The sequence below is a fragment of the Rhinatrema bivittatum genome, chromosome 2 (assembly GCF_901001135.1).
Source record: "Rhinatrema bivittatum chromosome 2, aRhiBiv1.1, whole genome shotgun sequence".
In the NCBI taxonomy this organism is placed as follows: domain Eukaryota; kingdom Metazoa; phylum Chordata; class Amphibia; order Gymnophiona; family Rhinatrematidae; genus Rhinatrema; species Rhinatrema bivittatum.
In genome coordinates, this window is record NC_042616.1 from 221,099,254 (window position 1) to 221,119,651 (window position 20,398).

General features: G+C 45.7%; 1 protein-coding gene across 5 annotated transcripts; it reads right to left on the reverse strand.

The window, feature by feature from the left end:
• Window positions 1-555: 555 nt before the first annotated feature.
• TRIL (TLR4 interactor with leucine rich repeats) lies at window positions 556-18,351 on the reverse strand. 5 transcript variants are annotated; one of them, XR_003854542.1, is made up of 5 exons: window positions 15,469-18,351; window positions 13,727-13,806; window positions 4,763-4,947; window positions 1,096-1,247; window positions 556-890 (listed from the first exon to the last, which is right to left on the reverse strand). XR_003854542.1 is itself a non-coding variant. In XM_029589196.1 (2 exons), exon 1 carries the CDS (start codon window positions 17,806-17,808, stop codon window positions 15,511-15,513), a length of 2,298 nt encoding a protein of 765 aa, XP_029445056.1. In that variant the 5' UTR covers window positions 17,809-18,351; the 3' UTR covers window positions 13,602-13,806; window positions 15,469-15,510. The 5 variants fall into 5 exon arrangements, 1 of the variants encoding a protein (XP_029445056.1); XR_003854543.1 differs by lacking the exon at window positions 4,763-4,947; XR_003854544.1 differs by lacking the exon at window positions 1,096-1,247.
• Window positions 18,352-20,398: the final 2,047 nt, after the last annotated feature.

Below are 20,398 nucleotides of genomic sequence, written 5' to 3' on the forward strand. Positions count from 1 at the left end.
GGAAAGAGTGATTTAGTGTGAAAATTAGCAGATGATTGTCTGAGAGGGGAAGAAGTAAGGTGAAGAAGTCTGAGAAAGCAGTTGGAAGAATGGACTAGATCAATGCAGTGGCCATGCTTGTGAGTAGGGGCAGTAGAGTAGGGTTGGAGATCAACTGAGGAGATTAAGGAAAGGAGTTTTGAGGCATAAGAATTAGAGAGGTCATCAGTGTGGAGGTTAAAGTCCCAAGAATAAGGGAAGGGGAAGATGGTTCAAGGAAGAAGGAAAATCAGGAGTCAAAGTTAGTGAGAAAGAAAGAGGGGAGTTTATCAGAAAGTTGATTTGATTTGATTTATTTTATGTATATCCTGCTTTTTAGCACTTCAAATAAATGACAGCTACCCACAGATCTCGCTCTTATAGTAGTGATTTCTCTCAATCGTGTCTCCGTAATGAGCCAAGGCACTCAGCTTGTGCTCCAGTGGCATGGTCATTAGTCTGCTTACAATAGTGTCCCTTCCCAGTAAGATCAGTTGCAAAAATCTGAATGAGCTTTCAGTTTAAAAGTAATTTTATTTCATTTCTTTATTGCGTCTATCTCATTCCTGTCCTAGAGAATGTCAAGATCTTGTTTAATCCAGACACACTTTGATCTGGAGGCTTTGGAAGATTACAATCCACAAAAATAATTATCTGAAGGAGGCAAAATACCAGAAATTCACTCTGCAAATCACAAGTGCTGCCAAGATTGCTTCTGGTTCTGGTTTGTACTGAAATACAACAGAATTTACTACTTCTGTTTATTTTGGTAGCATTTCAATCTGTCAGCAATTCTGTAGTGCTAGCAAGATGTTCTAAAAAATATCCCAAATCATACAGGATTTTTGCTTGATTTCTTTATTCTTTCTTTTCTATTGTAGATAAAAGAGAGAAAGAGAGAGAGAGAATATCAACAGTCAGAGTCAGACTGGCATTAGAAATCCAACAATTATCCTAATTATTAATCAATTGCACAGCAAAGGAACAGTAGTGTGCTAGAATTTTCTACACCCACTCATACTCCTCCTCAGATAAATGTGACTAGAAACTATTATATTTCAGTTTTAAAAAGATCACCTTGATTGGTCTTATAAAGGTTGCATCCTTAACTCAGCTACTTTATTGGATTTCTTTTAACCGGTTTTATTTCTGGTGAACTAATCCCGTGCCTCCATTCAACTTGCTTGATCCCTCTTCTGTAGTTTCAGAACTGACTAAGCTCAGGAAAACTGGTAAACAATATAGAAAGAACACATAAGTTATAAGTAGAATAGATGCATTTTTTTTTTGTAACTACTCTAGACACTGTCCCTTCAGATGAAATAAGTCAATTGAAAATGACATATCGAGCTATCCAGCAACGATCCTGGAAACGGTGATAAATTCTGAAACCACTGGGTGGCAGTGCACCTCTTTATATGAAAGCAAATTTGGTTGGCTCATCTATAGTGCAACACTTTTACAGTCATATAAAAGAGTCATATCTTATCTTAAATTAGTTCATTAACAGAAGAAATAAAATTGCAATGTTTTGATAATGAGGGGAAGGAAGGAAAAAAAAAGAAAATAGCAGCAGCTCTCCCCAGTTTCTCAATGCCATGGTATCAAATAGTTCCAGTTAATTTATTTTAAGGCAAATTTCTCTTTAACAATCGATATAAGAATTAGAAGTCAAGAGATAATTTATCATCACCAAAGTTTTAGTCATTGTTATCAGAAATGGCTAATCAGTGTATATTACACTAACACTGAATGATAACAACCATTGCTGTGGCCACTCCATTGTGACAGTGGGGATAGGTCCTGGCCATGCATGGTTTTTAGTCAGGGGCCGACTCAGGGTAGTCATCTCTAGTCCTGGAGTGCCACAACCAGATCTGGTTTTCAGGATATCCACAATGTATATGCATGAGATACACTTGCATACATTGGAGGCAGTGCATGCAAATCTCTCTCATGCATATTCATTATGGGTATCCTGAAAACCAGACCTGTTTGTGGCACTCCAGGACCAGAGTTACCTACCCCTGATGGCTCAGCCTTTGTTAGTTTTGTATGAGCCAGGGATCGACAACGACCAGTCTCCATGGAAATCAGTCCATTTGGGTTTTCAGAGTATCCCTAATGAAATAGGCACGAGATAGATTTTCATACAATGGAAATAGTGTGCAGGCAAATCTGTCTCTTGCTATTTATTAGGACTATCCTGAAAACCAGAGCAGATCAGTATCCACGAGGACTGGAGGTTGCTTTCCTCTGGTGTGAGCACAGGGTTGCACCAGGTTTAATAAATCATCCTGGTAGATATACCAGGTCATACATACTCTTATGCTGATGCTTGTGGTCATGACAGATAGGCCTATGTCTGTGAGTGTGGGAAAGAAAAAGCACTCCAAGGCCTTTAGCAGCTGTTTGGTTTTCTGGTCTTTGAACATGAAGTTTAGTTTCATTCATTTCTAATATAAAGCTAGAAAAGAAGCACATTTCTCAAAGCTGGGGGGGGGGGGGAATACTCTGTATATTCCTTGGGAAAGCAGGAAAAACAGCAGCTATAGCAGCAAATATGTTGCATCCTGCTAGCAGACCAGAAATAATATTGACCAGTACCAGAATCTTAGAGCTGTCTTCATTTCTTTTCCGTATATTCTCACTTTTTTTCTTAATATTTTGATAACTCATGTACAAATTGTCAGATCTACAACATTTTTTTAATCTGGTTCAAAATTGCCACAAAAAAATCAACAGTGTTAGCAACTATAATGCCTTTCCTTGGTACTGTATTTAAGAACAATGCTGTGCAAATATACACTGGCAGTAAATGCACATTTGGCTTTTTCTTCTTGGATGCAATGCTCTCTGGCTCTGGCACAAGGAGTAGGTTGCTGCAGTTACTCCATCAAACCACCAGGGGGAGCTGTAGGCCATAAATATTATTGTAAGGAACTGTGTATGCAGTTATTCTAGGAACAGCCTAGTGCTTAGAGCTGAGAACCAGTGAAGCCAGGATTGAAATCCTCTTCATGCTCCTTGTGCCCTTGGCAAGTCACTTCACCCTCCATTGCCTCATGTAGAAATTTAGGGCCTCATTTATTAAGCATTTTTTCCCATAGTAAATCAGGCCATTAGATTGCAAGCCCTCTGGGACAGGGAATTATCTACAATTAGGGCTGAATTTGTAATTAAAAAGGAAGTGGAACTGTGGAGGGGGGAGAGATGGGCAGTGCTAAAGACACATTTGACCTGTGCAAAAGGGTGGAACCAGGACAAGGTGTGAACTCTCTCTCTCACACCCACCCATACCTATAGTGCTTGGTTCTTAATACATTTTATTTAAGATCTGCTGGTGCATGGCTCTTTTGTATGGCTGTAAACACAGAGGCCTGTTTTTTTAAAGAAAACTAAATCCTTGTTTTATTCACTTTTGAAGTCCCACAACTTCCAACACCCAACACCAAGCTGTTAATTATCCTCTGCTCAAATTTCACTCTGCCAGGTTAGGGGCCCTTGGGGGTTGGGGCATGCATATCTACAGTAAGGGGGGGAGGGGAGAGATTCTCCCTGTCTCTGTGTACAGAACAAGAGACAGCTTCCTGCCACCTCACAGATAGTAACTTTTAAAACAGAGGGGCTAGAGAAAAACAGCATGCTTCCAGCTCTGTCATCATTATAAAGTGACAGGGACATTTCTGCTAATGTTCTAGGGGATGCATTTTTGGGGTGGGTGGGTTGGGTTTTGTATTGTACTTCTGGTGAGATCATCAAAAACAACTAGAGTCCATTAATTCTGTCATCATTAAAAAGTGACAGGGCCCTTTCTGATGATGTTCTAGGGGACGTGTTTTTGGGGACTGTGGTGAGGGGGGTTGGACTTCCGGTGATGTCATACCTGTGACACCATAGGGGGTTTGGCTTGGGGTGGGGCATGGGAGGGGCCACCAGTAACATCAAAGGGAGATTGGTTTGGGGGCAGGGCATTGGAGGGGCCACTCTATTCACTTCTATTGGGGGGAGGAGCAGGGCCATGAAGGGTGCCAGGGGCGGAGCTAGGGGCATGGCCAGGGGATGGGATGGGGCAGGAGGGGGCAGGGCTATGCCCCATCCACTTCTATGGGGTGGGTGGGGCTTAGACCGAAAGTGAACGCTGATTGGCTGATGTCAATTTTGATTGACAGTGTACCCATAGACTACTGTTGTTCAATTTGTTACTCTCTGGTGGCTGTTCCCATGGTCTGACTGGCCCGCTGTTGGAGGCAGCATCATTTTCCACCTATGCCTAGGGTTGCCATCTCACTAGCTCATGTTGTCAAAGAGGCTGATCCAGTCCTGCTTTGGCACTCATTTCATACATATAGTTGTACTTTGGATTTCTTTTAAAAAAGTAAGAATTTGCATGTTCATGCATACAATGAGATAATTCAGGCCTGATTCACCCTCTTTGGGTTGGCCTGGGTGAGGTGGCAACCTTAACTGTGGCAGGAGGAAGATGACAAACCTCACTCCCCCCTCCCCTCCTTACATTTTAGGGGAGAAAAGGAACTCTAGGAATAACTGCAAAAGAGGACATTATAGAGCCAAAAACACCTAGGGATAGCAGGGATCTGAAATCTACAGCTGGGGGAGGGTCCAACCTAGCCCGTAAAGGGGCATTCTTCTAAAAGTACCCTGGTTATACCGGCAAGTTGATATCCCGCAAGTCCCAGAAATAAATAAGTGAACAGCTAACATTACTGCTTTAAATCTTTACATTCTGAAGAGGATCTCTCTGCCTTGCTTCTCCACGCAATCACATCATCATATCATCACACAGTCTGATGCTGGGGGCAGGAGTCCAATGTCGGAGGCTCAACATGTCCTGAAACATCTGCCGGGTCAAACAGGAGAACAAGTGGGGCTGTAGGTGCCGATGTTCACACTGATATGAAAATACTTCTGAAAGCAAAAGGTGTAAAAAAAATAAATAATTCTAGAGAATGCAGAAGAGGTCATATAAAGTTTGGTATGACTGTGACAAGATGTAACACTGTTCTTGATGGTAAGAATCTTTCCTTATGAATAAAGACAATGATCAAGCACATTCTTTTGTTGCAATGCCTGAACTGGTAGAATTAAGCATACATTGAACCTGAGCACAGCAGCTAGTTGTCAGGACTACAGGGCCCATTTAATCCTGACTCATCAAGTCATTAAGTCATGCCACCTTAGTCTAGCTCTCTGTGTACAGACCTTTCAACATCAGCATGTCACACATAACAAAGAGACGTGTAACCATTTCCAGGTCTGTTTTACAAAATCTGTATTTGTCTTTTTTACCGTTATTTCTTTTCCTATGCTGGCGGTGAACTTTTCTCCGTGCTGCAATCATCTTTAGATTTAAGTTTGCCTCTCCTTAGCCATTCCACTGTCGGGCTTTGAACAAGCACAGTTGTTCGAAATAAATCTTTGTATTTCCAACTCTATTTGTCTTTTTGCCCATTGTTTTTCCTTGTTTGCGGGTCTAGCTCTGTAAACAGTTTTTTTATTTTGTTTTGTTTTTGCAAATTCTTTTGCTACTTTCTCTGGGTGAGCTGGCAAATTCTCGCTCATTCCTTCTGTTTGTTAGAGCGTTTGTTCAAGCTTAAGAATGGAGACCAATTCTGGCTGTTCACTTTCGTGCTCCAGTACCTTTGGAATATTTGGGTTTGTTGATGTTCTTAAGCATGGCCGGAGGCCTATGACAGTAGCTCCATGTGTGCCTTCAGCTCTTGGGATGTACAACCTCGGCATACTCTGGTTTTTAAGATTACTTGGTGGACATGGTGTGTTCTTATGTCTGATTTCTCGTTGGATTTCGAGGTGAGGAATGTCAAATTATCCCTCTTCAGAATTCAGATGGAGTGTAGTTTTGTGTATCCAATGTTTTTATTTTGAAAGAGGGAACTGAGATCATGATGCATTAGTGTTTCCCGCTGACAAAATGGAGAAATTACTTACCTGATAATTTCGTTTTCCTTAGTGTAAACAGATGGACTCAGGACCAGTGGTTTATGCTCCCCTGCCGGTAGATGGAGCTGGAGCAAGCTGACATCACAGTATATATATCCCTGCATTGACACCAGCCTGCCGATATTCTCTTCAAAAGCAACTGTGGACAGACTAGCAAAAAACTTGATTAAAAACAGGTAACCAGAACTGTACTCAACCAACCATAAACACTGAATTCACATAAGATTCTAGGTACCCCAAGCTAGGGTCTGGATGAACACATCAGTAATACCTGGAGCCTCATAGCCCCACAGGAGGACTATTGACACACTCATGCGGCAGCTGAGGGCGGGAAGCTGAGACCATTTGTCTACACTAAGGAAAATGAAATTATCAGGTAAGTAATTTCTCCATTTCCTAGCTTGAAGACAGATGGATCAGGACCAGTGGGATGTACCAAAGCTACTCCCCAACAGGGCAGGAGGCTGCCCCTGGTCCAGGCAATGTGCAAAGGCTGCATCCGCCCGGGCCTGCACATCCAGACAATAAAACCTGGAAAAAGTGTGTAAGGAGGACCATGTCGCAGCTCGGCAGATATCGAAGGGAGACAACAGACTAACCTCCCCCCATGACACTGCCTGAGCTCTAGTGGAATAAGCCCTAACCTGAGTAGGCAACGGCTTTCCAGCATCCACATACGCAGCCGTGACCACCTTCTTAATCCAAACGAGCTATGGTAGCCCATGAAGCTGGAGTGCCCTGCTTATTCCCACCATGGTGAACAAACAGGCGATCTGTCTTTCAAAAAGGCTTAGAGACTTCCAGATACCGCACGACAAGACGCTTGACATCTAAGGATCGTAAGAGGCAAAACTCCTTAAACCAGTACAGAAAAAAGCAGAAAAAACTGCTTTTCTGTACTGCCTCCTACTTACTATCATTGCGATACTAATTAGGAGGAAAAGTGAAACTAAATAAAGTTAAAAAATAGAGAAATAATAACAACACTGGCAGTCGGGTGTAGGAAACAGATGCTCGAATGACAAGCATCTGTTTCCTGAACCCCCTGGCTGTGCAGTGTTTAGGTAAAAATCGATGCCGATAAACTCGGCATCGATTTTCCTAACCGGCAGACTGCCTACGCCGATCGGGTTCGCGTTAGCAAGGAGGCGCTAGGGACGTGCAAGCAACCCTAGCGCCTCCTTACTAACGTGACCCCCTAATTTAAATATTGCATGGCGCCCCCCTGAGGCTGACTGTTCAGCGCCCGCTTTCTATGCAAATTTATTGCATCGGCCCTCTGTCAGCTAATGTGCAACCACTCCCTCACCTGCCCGTATTGTTTCCGTGCCCTTGCTGCCTCTCCCTTTCTCATTGGCTCCTGGCTTAGTTTCAAGTCAGACAGGGAGCCCTATTGGCCGCATGCTCCCCACCCTTCCCCCCTCGAGCTGGTTGCAGCACGCCTGCCCAGTTATGAGGTCCCTGCCTAAAGCGGCTGGGCCTCCTTTAATTTCTGCTTCATCAGTCAAGGTTGGCATGTTCTAAAATTGCTTATTTCAATTCACACGGATACTGTCTTCTTTTTTTTTTTTTCACCTTTAATATAATTCTGCAATCTGAGCAGTAAGAACTTCGCTCTCTGAAAGCGATTGTTTTAATTATCATAGCGTAACCTAACAGAGCTCCTCCCCATGGCCTTGCCACAAATCAGTTACAAGGTGTGCAGCAGACTTCACAGATGTGTAGGAATTTGACAAGGGCTGTACTGAGAACTCTTCCGCTATAGCATTCAAAACTGAACTGAATCCACCAACTCATTTCACAAAAGCCACCTTTTTAAGATCCCTATCACCCTGAGCCAGATTTGAATTAGCAACCTAGAGATGAAAGGCTCTGTAACCAGGGCTGGTACTTCCCATTAGGCGAATTGGGCCGTCGCCTAGGGCGCCAACCATTAGGGGGCAGCAAAGAGCAGCCATGTAGGGCCTCGAGCGGAGCCTATCCTGCTCAGAGCTGAGAGGAGTAGAGACTCAATGTGCTGCGAGCAGAGCCCATCCTGCTCGTAGCCGAGAAAAGCAAACATTTGGCGGGCCACCAGCAGCATCTCAGTGAATGAGGTCGGGACTGTGAGGAGGGGAGGGTCAAGGCCGAAGATTCACCTAGGGTGCCTAACACTCTTGCACAGGCCCTGTCTGTAACACTCAGCCAGTCCCCACACTGCGAGTACTGGAGGCTTAAGGCCCCCAAGCTCAGTTCTCATTCCTGCTACCCTCACCGTGTGACCTTAGCTTTGAGAGAGAAAAAACCCACTTGGTAAATGAGAGAGACATTCAGATTATCCTTCTGGCTGTAACTTCTAGCTTTTATCTGATTACTTTTGCAGGTTAAAAATCACTTTCTACACATTCCATTACCATATAGTGAGAACGGAATACAAAGACCCTGGATGGTTTTTTTTGGGTTTTTTTTTCTGTGACTGATGTAACCAATTACCAGAGCTTATTACAGAAGGACTCACCAAACTCCTCAGGTAGAACATATCCAGAGTTCCTGTCCTAGTTTATTACTGTAGTATGGAGTCACTCAGCAGATGGGCATGTCCTGGGAGGTCTCGTCTTACACAGACTTCCCTCTCAAAAGTGGAGCTTTACTTAAGTTACTTAAAGCAAAAGCCAGCCCTGCCATGAAGCAGATGCTATTTTATCAAGCTCGGGCTGTGGGGCAGCGCACAGTCACCTCGTCTGTAAAAAAAGATCACATCCTGAGAAAAGATTCCAGCAGTGAAGTGATGATGGCTGTTGTGTGTGCTCTTACGGTTTTCTTGTGCAGCTGGCTCCTCACCCCTCCCCCCCTCTCAGAGTCATGATCCGGCAGAGTGTTGTATAACCAAATGCAGAAAGGAGAGAAAAATCTGCTCTACAATTCATGGAGTTCTCTGTACTTTTCATAACAGAAACACACAGCAGCACAGCATGAAAGGGTACATGTGAAAGTGTGCATTTTTTATTTTTTTATATACACACATATTGGAAGAATGCTCATGAGACAAGACTTGATCGTTTGAGAATTTCACAATGTTGTACCCACATCGTGCATTGTCTCTCAGAACTGGAAAAGTGTATTCCATGGAGTAGACATGATTTCCAAATGTTCTCTTTACATTGTGTCTCTGCTCAATCACCAGTCCTTTCTCCAGTTCAGTCCTCAATCATTTCACCCTTCAGTGCCCCCACTCCAGGCCTCAGTCATTACCCTCTGTGCCTCTGGCCCAGCTGACCATTCCAGCCTTAGTATATTTGTGTGTGTGTGTGTGATGATTGTGTGAGAGTGTGTACATGCAGTGTGGCTATCTAGTTTTTTGGCAGCCAGATTGATCATGATGTCAGACACCTATTATGGGAGCATGACAGACAGAGGCTTTTTTTTTTATAGAGAATTCTAGCAAATCTATATTGCTGTTAGCTAAAGTCACTATACTCTATTGACAACATATCCACATTAATACTAGACAAACAGAGAAAAGTGCAAAGAAAGCAATGGATCAGCTATGAGAAGAGGATGGCCCCAGTGAACTCACCACTAAAAGACTGGTCATGGCTCAGACAATAATAGAACAAAAAACAAACATTACACACCAACCACATTGCTGAGGTTATTAGCTTAGCGTCTTTTTAAAAAAAAAAAATAAAATAAACACCCTATCCTCTGAAACTCAATTTGCTTTTATTTTTCCCCATGCTTTCCTTAAATCTCTTCCATCCCCACTCCCCAAACTTCACATGGTGCAGTGTAATTGTGAAATAGCCACAATTAATCTATTTATTTATTTATTTATTTATTTATTTATTTGATAATCTTGTATTCTGCCAACTTCCATACATGCAATACAGTGCACTCAGCCGAACGCACTGTATAACCCGCAGTTGGATGTGGGTTATATTGGCGCTAACTAATCCACTTATGGGGATTAGCACCTCTACAACGCGCGTCCAACACGGAGTGAATCTAATAGCGCTCATCACATGCAAATGCACGTGAATGAGGTTATTAGCCATTCACCTCCAATGCAAAAAGAAATGTGCATCTAGGACGCACATTTAGTGATCAGAAATTAATGCCTGCCCGGAGCAGGCATTAATAGCTGAGCAGTCCTAAAACTAGTATGAAAAGCAGAAAAAAATTGCTTTTCTGTACTGCCTCCTACTTAATACCATTGCGATATTAAGAAGGAGGAAAAACTAAACTAAACGCTTTCTGTGCACAAATATTGATTCGGCCCCCAAGTATTCAGTGCTTACATAGTAATAGGGATGTGAATTGGGCTTCGGACGATTGAAAATATCGTACGATATTTTCAAAATCGTCAGAAATCGGGGGCTCCCCCAAAATGATAGGGAAACCCCACGATATTGTTTGTGGGGGTTATCTTATCGTTTTGGGGGAGGGCGGGAAAAACGGCACACAAAAATAACCCCTAAACCCACCCTGACCCTTTAAAACTAATCCCTTAGCTTCCCCCACCCTCCCGACCCCCCCAAAAACATTTTACAGGTACCTGGTGGTCCAGTGGGGGTCCCGGGAGCGATCTCCTGCTCCGGGCCGTCCTCCCGCTCCCAGGCCGTCGGCTGCCACTAACCAAAATGGCGCCGATGGCCCTTCCATGTGACAGGGTATCTGTGCCATTGACTGGCCCCTGTCACATGGTAGGAGCACTGGATGGCCCGCGCCATTTTTAAAGATGACCACCAGGTACCTGTAAAATGTTTTTTGGGGGGTCGGGAGGGTGGGTGAAGCTAAGGGATTACTTTTAAAGGGTCGAGGTGGGTTTTTTGTTTATCGGCTCAGGCACAGCCGATAAACAAAACCGCGATCGGGGCGGACAAAAAAAAAACACGATGTGAATCGGAACCGGAATCTGAACAGATTCCGGTTCCGACTCACATCTCTACATAGTAATGGTGGCCGTACCCTCAGTGGATGTAAAGTACTGTACACTCTAATCAGTGTATAAGTTCAGTCTCCCACAACAGTAATTGGTAATGAAATCTCAAAAAGAAAAGTCACTGACATACTTGGTTTTGTATCTTAAGAGGTCCATATTCAGCTGCTGTACGTTTCTGCTTGTTATTCAGATAAACCTATCCGGCTAACTAGTGCTGTATATTCAGCGGCTTGACAGCACCACTTAATATACCCGGTTATCTTAAACCTAGCCAGATAAATGTATCTGGCTAACGTTAGGCTACCCTGTGTCCTGACCAGAGTTATCCGGCTAACTCAACTCCTCTCCGTTATGCCCATTCCCTGCCCCTGACTTCTCCGGCGGATATGCGACTTACCCGGCTTAAGTGGCGCCCACTCATCCCAGCTGGATATTCAGCGCTGCCATTTGGCTGGATAAGTAGTACTTATCCTGCTAAATGCTGTTTTGAATATTGGCCTCTAAATATATTTAGAAACTGTTACATAAATGGTTAGGTTTAAAGAAGACTCAAGGTCCATTGAAGTCAATCATTTTCTAATTTTTATAATAGGTTTCTCTATTTGTACTCCAGAGGAAATTAATAATTCCCCACATAATACAAACAAAAAAAAATGTAAAGGAAAACACCACATTCCACACAAGAGAACAGCTAGGGAGATATGGAAGCTGCTAACTAAGGGTCTGATTTACTAAGACTTTTCTCCCATTCTGTATCTACAGGGAACATGCTTAGTATGAGGCCTTAAATGAGGCCTTAAAACTGCGCCCGCAAGACTTAAACCAGCCCTTCAGCTCAATAGATTCAGAATGGGCTGGGGAAGCTTTGTGCACAGAAATATTCTTTTGCCACCTCTTTTATAAGCTGAGCTTACATTTCTGCTCTCTGAGCCAAGTATTGCCTGTGCAAGCATAATGCAAAATAATATTGGGATTTTGAAAGTGTTATTTAAGTAACTTATTTAATGAAATTAATTCTGCTATTTCAATTTGTTTTGAATAGAAAATATCAAATAAAATAAATGTGATTTCATATTTTCCTTTAGTTAAGCATGATTGCATAGTAAGGATATATATATATATGCTATTATGCCATTTTATGTGCATGCTGTCTTTTGCCACGTGCACAGGGTTTACGGCCTGTGTCTGCGCATGCACGCGCACAGCTTAGAGGGAACAGTGTCCTCAGGGTAATTCATCTCAAATTCATAGCACTTCTACCCCTTTCTGTGAGGAAAAATAACTTTTACATTGTTTTCCTTGTTTTCCTTTTACATTGTTTTCCCTTTGATTGAGGAAACTGCGGGCGATTTTGAAGCTTCCTCGGATAGCCCAGCCAGAGTCACTGTGCCATCAGGAAGGCAAGAGAGCATCTGGCACAGTAACCTCCAAATTACAGGACAAAACTTGTATTCCTAGTTATTCCTTCTTCTTCAGAAGAGCATGTGTTGCGTCACATTTCACTTTTATCCACAGTTGGGAAAGCATTTCAACATAGCTAACATTCTGGTTGGCCATGCTGAAGTGCTACTTTGATGTGAGAAAAAAAATATGTAAGAATAAGACACTGAAATTGTAAAATTCAAGAATTAACAAAGCAGGCAATGTAACTTCCATGTCTGAACATCTTGTAAGGGGGGAGGTACTTCAAAAAACAGCAAACATAGCTTTCTTCTGAGCAAACAGAGCAGCACTTTAGGAAATAAATAACCAAATGCTCTGGACTCTTGGCATTTGTTCAAAATCAGATTGGATGACATTCCTTGAAAGATGGCAGCAATACCAACCATTCTGTAGAAAGCTCAGCCAGTCTGTATTTGTAATATGTAAGCAGGGAATTTCTAATGAAGGGACTGAAAGAAAACTATTACAGGAATGAATAAAACAAAGAAGTCCACATTCAGCCATTTCCCATGGCTAATGAGCAGAGCTTTATTCATAAAAAAAAAAAAAAATCCCGAAGGCCAGAGTCTGGCTTTTCCAGTAACGGTCCAGTTTGGAGCTATGGGACTGGTTTGAGTTACACCCCCACGTGACTGAATAGCCAGTTAATTGTCATTACATTTTTAATGGTATCATGGGCATTTAGCCTCCGTCATATCTCATTTTCAGCAACTTTCCAAAACTCATGGACAGTTTCTGGTTCCAGTCGCCATGAAAGGCAGCCAGTGTTTGTGCAACAGAAATCTAAGATGTTTCTGGCACTGCCCTGTACTTAACACACACCTTTATTAACTAAGGGAAGCCTTGCCAGCTAGGATTCTGCTTTACCTGTGAGACTAGTACGTGCGAGCGAGCATTTTCCCAGGATTACGCTGATGGCATCGTCCCCTTTTTCTCCCAGGGTGGCTCACATCTGTTGTTTATCTTTAAAAAATACAATTCTCTCTTTTATGACGTTTAGAAATGTTTTAGTCAGGTGCCCTGTGCTGACCCCACTGCTTCAGAACCAAGCCAATCTCTACGGTAACTCTGACCCAGCTGAAAACAAGTATGCAGAGATCACGCGAATGAATCAGAGTGGGAGGAAACTGCTCACCCCAAAGCCTGTGGGAGAAACCCCCCTACTGTACAAAGGAGCAAACTGCACATTTCCTATAGCTCTGCTTAAACATTTCAAGCTTGACACTTTAACTTTTTAACAAATGGGTTTATTGACATAACTGAAAGAAAAAATGTACAGCATTTCCGCATCTCCCATTGGAAGAATATCCAGTGATACAGTTCAAATGTGTAATGTGCATTTTACTCATGAGCACCACTCACCGCTATATTCCCGTTAAACCACAGCAAATCTTGGTCTTTGCCAGCAACCTCATATTCATGCAGGGCACCGAGTTCTGCACCTTAACAGTTCAAACAAGGCTCAAAATTATTGCAAAATGAACTCAAGCTCGGTCAGCTTCAGTGCAATATGCTTTACACCTAGCGTACGTATTGGCAGTCGAAGAGCCCCCTTAACACATTGGATAAAAGTTCAACCACAGATGATTAGATGTATTTGGCCAATCTCATTTCAGAATCACATATTAAGGATTACTGAATGTAAACTAAACTCGTGCGTCCACATGATTCTTACTTCAGTAAATACTGAAATTTGAAGGGATTCAAGATATCTAGGAACAGCTGATTCCAGACCTTAACCTTGTACTTTTGAAAATATAGAACCATCAGCCCCTCCCCCATAAACCCATCATCACAAGAAATTAATTCAAAACAGTGGATCAGCTGTTAAAAATGCTCATTAAATAAGCAGAGCACCAGAAAACATATGGCTTAGTATTCAAAATGAATACAATCACATGAGGTATACAATCTTTCTGTTTCTGAAAGTCAGACAATATCACCATGAAGAAGAGCTGCACGACCTTTATTTAAGTACTCCACACCTAGTTAATTGTAGGGCATCCCATTGTGCCCCAGCCGTCTGTCAACTGCCACTTAAATCTGGATACAATCCTATAGTTATGAAGATGGATTATTTAAAATTTGTCAGACCACTAATCATATACCTGCAAGCTCAATACACATTAAAAAAAACCAAACATGAGTATCACAAAAAAGTTATGTATTTATATAAAAACATGTTAAACGTCAATTACAGTTGCTTTAGCTGTATTCAGAAACTTGCAATTTCCTTCATTACAAAATCAGCAACCCCCTCCCGTAATTCAAATTATATTGTTGCATTCCACAGAGAAAATAACTATGCAATTATACAACAGAATAAAATGGAATTGGTTGTATTCTAACTGAATGTATCATGCCATTCAGCTTCCACCATCTGCACGATTTCTATTTTCCAAATGCTTTTTTTTTTTTTCTCGTATTGTTCAATTAGAAATTAAATCCTCCTTCACAGACATTGTTTCAACAGTGGCAGTGTTTCATAAAGATTTGGTATTGCCTGATTTTAGGACAACTCTAAGGCAATTTTGGATTTTTCTACACACTTTGGTGGAAAAATGATCCAGTGGGTTTTTTTTTTGGAGAAGGGGCTTGAAATAAAACAAAGACCAAAACATCCTTTCCGAACATAAATCTCCAGCATGGTGGATGAAAGTTACTCACCTCCGATGCAATGCACAGTTGCCAGCTCTGCGGGCGCTCGAACCCCCGCCCCCCCCCCCCCCAATATTGAGAAAACGCCTTCACAGTGACCAGAGACGGGTAATTTGTTTTGAGTTCAGCGCCCCCCCCAATCATTTTGAAAAGCTAGCTCATATGATGTACTGTATGGGGGCCTCTTCTTTTCTCTCCTATTTTTTTTTTTTTTGGATTTAGAAACATTCCTTTAGGAGGCGTACAATATTTTCATAAGCAAATAAGATGGCTGTAAACACACTGCGAAACCTGATGCAGTAACCCCACCTGATAGGATTTTACCTCCAGGAAAAGCACCAGGCGGCTCCAGAGAGGAAGCAGCGATGGGACCAAAGGATTCAAGTTTTGCCAGCGAGCTGTCCCGTTCCCCCTCCCCCCCCCCCCCCGGCATGACAGCCCGTTACCAGTAAGGATGCAGGAGCCGGCGCCGGGAGTCCCTGGCGCTCTCAGTCCGTGAAGCGCTGCTGCAGGACGTCGTCCCTCCGCAGGTGCGTGTCCTGGAAGCGCTCGCAGGGGAACTCCATGAGGTCGGCCTCGCTCAGAGCGCAGACGGCCGCAGGCCGGGGCCGGTGCGGCTGGAAGCCCGAAAAGTCCGCCGACACGCCCGTGCCCACCGAGCGGTAGGGGCGCCGGGTGGAGTACATGTGCCGCACGTGGGCGGGCGCCTTCCGCCGGCTCCACCTCCTGCGCAGGCGCCGACAGCCCCAGCCCGCCAGCGCCAGCAGCACCAGCAGCAGGTTGAGGGTGAGCAGGCAGATGGTGAGCAGCTGGTAATCCCTGGCCGGCTCTCCGGCCCCGCCCCCTTCTCCCCCCTCCCGGCCCTCGGTCGGCACCACCAGGCCCGCGCAGTGCTCGCGGGGGGCTACGGGGCAGGCATGGCCCCCGATCACGCTCTCTATGCACACGAGGTAGGGGGCGCCGGGGCACAGCTCGTGCAGCGTGGTGGAGCATGCGCCGCGCTCCCGGACGTAGACAAAACGCTGGAACCGCGTGGGCTGTCCGAAGCGCTCGTACAGCAACCGAAAGTGCACGGGCCCTGCCGAGCGTGGGCTGCGATGCTCGGCCACCTGCCAGCTCACTGTGGCCATGCCGGGGGATGATGCCGTGGCAACCACCGACAGGTTGGTGAGGAAGAGTCGGTTGAATTCGCAAGGGTCTGACACCAGCGGCCGGGTTTTGCTCCCTGCCCGCTGCAGGGTCTCAGTTCGCTCCTGTGGGGGCATTTGTGGTATCCTGGCGCCAGCGGAGGTGGTAATGAATGAGGAAAGTTGCGATGGCAGCTCCAGGGAGGGGGAGGTAGGAGTGGGTTGTGGCCTGGGTGTGGCCAGTAGCTGCAATGCTGAAGCGGAGGGAAGGGCATCGGCAGCTCGGTACTGCCCGCGTTTCCTCAGGCCCGGGGCCGCCAGCAGTCGCTTGCGAGGCGGTGAAAGCGTCGAGACCCAGGGCTGGGTGCTGTTGGCGAGGGCCAGGGCGTAGGGCAAATCAGCGGTACAGGCCACAGAGCCGTTGGCACCCAGCTGGGACTCATCGAGATAATCGAGGTACTGGCCGGCCAGCGCCGGAGGTCGGTGGCATCGCAGGAAGACGTCGAGCAGGCGGCCGCGTGCGTGCCAGGCCCCCAGCCAGCTCCGCAGCGCCTGCAGGCGGCAGTCGCAGGTCCAGCCGTCGCCGTCGAGTTCCAGGTGGGTGAGGCGCGCCAAGGCAGCAAGGGCTTCACCGGAGAGCACCGCCAGCGCATTGTCACGTAGGTGCAGCTCGCGCAGGCGCGTCAGGCGAGTGAAGGCCATCGGGTGCACGCTGGTGAGGGCGTTGTGGCTCAGGTTCAGCATTTCCAGGCCCACCAGCGGATCGAAGACGGCGTGCGGCGCCCGACTCAGGCGGTTGGCGTCCAGTCGGAGCTCGCGCAGTGCCCCCAGCCCACGGAAGGTGCCAGGCTCTAGCTGCGACAGCCGGTTGTCGCTGAGCCAGAGCCTTGACAGCTGCCGCAGGACGCAGAATACCCCCTCTCCGCCGCTCAGCTGCTCCAGGCCGTTGGCAGAGAGCCGGAGGTCGCCGAGCGCTCGCAGTGGGCTGAAGGGGGCCGGGTGGCGCAGCGCGCGGTGCCGATTGCCGGACAGGTCCAGGAGGCGCAGCTTGGCTAGGCCGGTGAAAGCGTGCTCGCCCAGCGCGCGGATGTGGTTGCCCTCCAGATGCAGGGAGATCAGGCTCGTGAGCGGCGCGAAGAGGCCGTCGGGCAGGTGCTCCAGGGCGTTGCCGTCCAGCCGCAGCCTGGTCAGGCTCCGCAGGCCCGCAAAGGCGTCGGTTCCCAGCTCGCGTAGTCGGTTGCCATTGGCGTTGAGGACGCGCAGCTCCCGCAGCGGCGCCAGCGATCCCGGGCCCAGGCTGGCCAGCAGGTTGTGTCCCAGGTAAAGCTCCTCCAGCCGCGGCAGCTGTTCAAAAGCCCAGGAGTGCAGGGTGTGGAGGCGGTTGTATTGCAGGTCCAGCCGCCGCAGCCGGCCGAAGCCCTGGAAGTCGGAGGCGCTGATGTTGCTGATGAAGTTACCCCCTAAGCTGTAGGCGAGAACGTCCCGTGGCGCGATCAGAGGGGCCCTGGGCACCGCTCGGAGCCCCCTGTTGCTGCACATGATGTGCTGGCGCTGCTGGCAGTCGCATTGCTCCGGGCAGAAGGGCTCGAGGGCAGGGAGCGAGCACCATGCAGAGCTGCAGAGGGCCAGCATCAAACATACCCTCCGTGGAGCCTCCATTCCCGGGTGGCCTGCGGGTCGGTGGTTCGGCTGCCGGTGGTTTTGTGCCTCCTGTGCATTCCCTTGTGATCGGACCGCACCGGGACCCTCGAGCTCATGCACCTCCAACGAGAGCTAGGGGGCTGCAGGCTCTTGGCATCCGAGCTCTGTTTCCCAGAGGCTGCAGCAGCAATGAGAAAACAGCGTCTGCCATCCTAAGCATTGCCGAGCTACTTTTATTTTACATGAGAAAGTCAGAGGCTGAGAAACGGAGGTGTGCCGCTGTAGCTTTTCCACCGCTTTTGTTTTTTGCTCTCCAGTTCATTTGCACCAGTGCTTGCACGCCTCCTTCCTCTTGCGGATCTTTCCTTTATCTCCCTGGAACGTGAAACCTGCCTCTTAGATGAAGGAAAAAAAAAAAAGAAAGAAACGTCTACTTTGATTTCGATTGAGAAAACCTGTCCTATTGTCATGAAGTCTGGAAAAGTGGGCGCATCAGGAGAAGGAGCCTCGGAGAATGCTGAGGAAAAACGAGCGGAAGCGAGCACTTCCCACAGTCCTGTCCCCAGAGACTCCAAGCAATGAGGAGGGATGGAGGATGGGACGGAGAGGGCGGAGGAAACGTCCAAAATATCCAGTGCTTGGCTTTCTGCTCTATTGGAGCAAAAGGCAGAACAGGGGCTTTTAACAGCGGGCGGATGTTTGTAGGCATTGACCACACGGTCCAAGAGGGAAACGTCCTCACTTGTGCATCTGTTTTCAAGCCATTAGTAATTTGTAAATCTGCTATATTGAATATCTAAGTGAAATGTAATAACTACTTTTCTTACAAACTGTCTTTTTGTTATAAGTGCACAGTTATGCCCACTCTTTTGAAAACAGAGATTTATTTTACTTAGGTGGTTTATCATAACTACAGTTTTAAAATGTGATGGTCTAAGTTACTTTACATCTGACTGCATATCTTTAGGGTTTTTTTTTTAATGCAATCCATAAACAAAATGAGTCTTGTCTATCTTTGTCACATCACCAAGAAACTGAACCATACATTAAAATCACATTGGTCACTATATATGATTCCATTCTGCCTCTGCTCTATTGAGCACTTTAGCTCAGACCCTGAAGAAAAATTACATTGTTAAAAAGGTAATAAAGTGAGCTAATATTCACTTCCCTGCGTTGAGTAATAATACATAATGTAGGCATTACTATGCATTTGCTTGAAAAGTATGCTACACTTAGCTCACAATTTTTATGGGATAAAACCTTTATTAAATCTGTTATTATAACTCACAAAAAGGTAGTAAAATGGCAGTTAAAAATATGCTAAGCTCAGTACACCTTCTTACATTAGTTCTCATTATAGCTGACATGGTGGAGCAGGACAGACAAGTTTTAATTTCTATTATTATTTCTACTGGAAGTAAATGGAAGTTAAAAACAAACCATCTGCCTGTAGACCTGGGATCCCCAGGTTGGGGACTCCAAGAGCCCAGAGTGAGGGAGCTCTAGAACCAATAGCTCCAGGCCTAGGTTGTTGACTCCAGGGTTTCCAGCCCTGGGAGCACTAGAGCAAAACTCTGGCCCAGAGGGCTTCTGACTCAGGATCCCTGCGCCATAAAGCCCCAGCCTCGAGACCCTCTTACTAAGCACCTCCAAAAACCTTGGGCCATAGAGCCTCACACATCCCACCCCCAACTCAGCCCTGCACTCACCGCCTCACCAACTAAGTCCACATCATAGATATTCTGATTCTTTCTTACTTCATTGTTTATAGGTGCAACACAAGCAAACATCAAAACATTCAGAAAAAGTTTAAATACATGGCTATTTAAGCAAGCATACAACAAAGAGAATCGAGAGGAGAACCCAGGGAAATGTTGGTTGTAGTCAGTCAAACTCCCCCACACACACCTTTTTTTCTTAATGCGTGTGCTTCTCACTTATGTATATTCTAAATTCTTTTTGATTTTGAAACAACAAAGAACCAGAATTAAGTAGTACTTTTATCTTATAGCTGAGACAGAGAAAACTGGACATGACTTATATTACCCACCAAATAATATTTATTATGATACTGTGTTACAGTAATTTGATGGCACCTGTTTAATTGTTAGAATTCTAGACACCTTATACAACATATAGTTATGTGCCTTATTGTGAACCGTTGTGATGGCACCCGCTTAACGACGGCATAGAAAAGTTTTTAAATAAATAAATATAAATAAATGTAATCTGGTATAGCAGGGGAGGCCTTCAGTAGTTCTCTGTTTCCAGAAGATGGTGGCTGTCTGGTTTGGTTCAGCAGGTCCAATAGGTGGGTTTCTAGGACAATGACCCGTCTGTAACATTCCGGCCGGCCATGGGAAGGCCCTGCAACTGGCCACCCTTACCTCCAACTCCGCAGGCCAACCCCAGACTCCTCTCATGGCGAGGACACCACCAGCATGCTACTGGCCCCTTGTGCTGTGCCTCGCCCTGTGTGTGCACGCTGACTGCAGTTTTCAGGGCTCTGTGGCGGGAAAGGAACTCTCGGCGCTTCTTGATGACGTTGGTGTGGCTGGGTATTTAAACCCCAGCTGTGCTCCCAGCAGACACCTCAGCAAAAGGT

Coding starts and splice junctions, on each gene's coding strand:
- TRIL (XM_029589196.1), bottom strand. CDS start 17,808: ATGGAGGCTCCACGGAGGGTATGTTTGATGCTGGCCCTCTGCAGCTCT.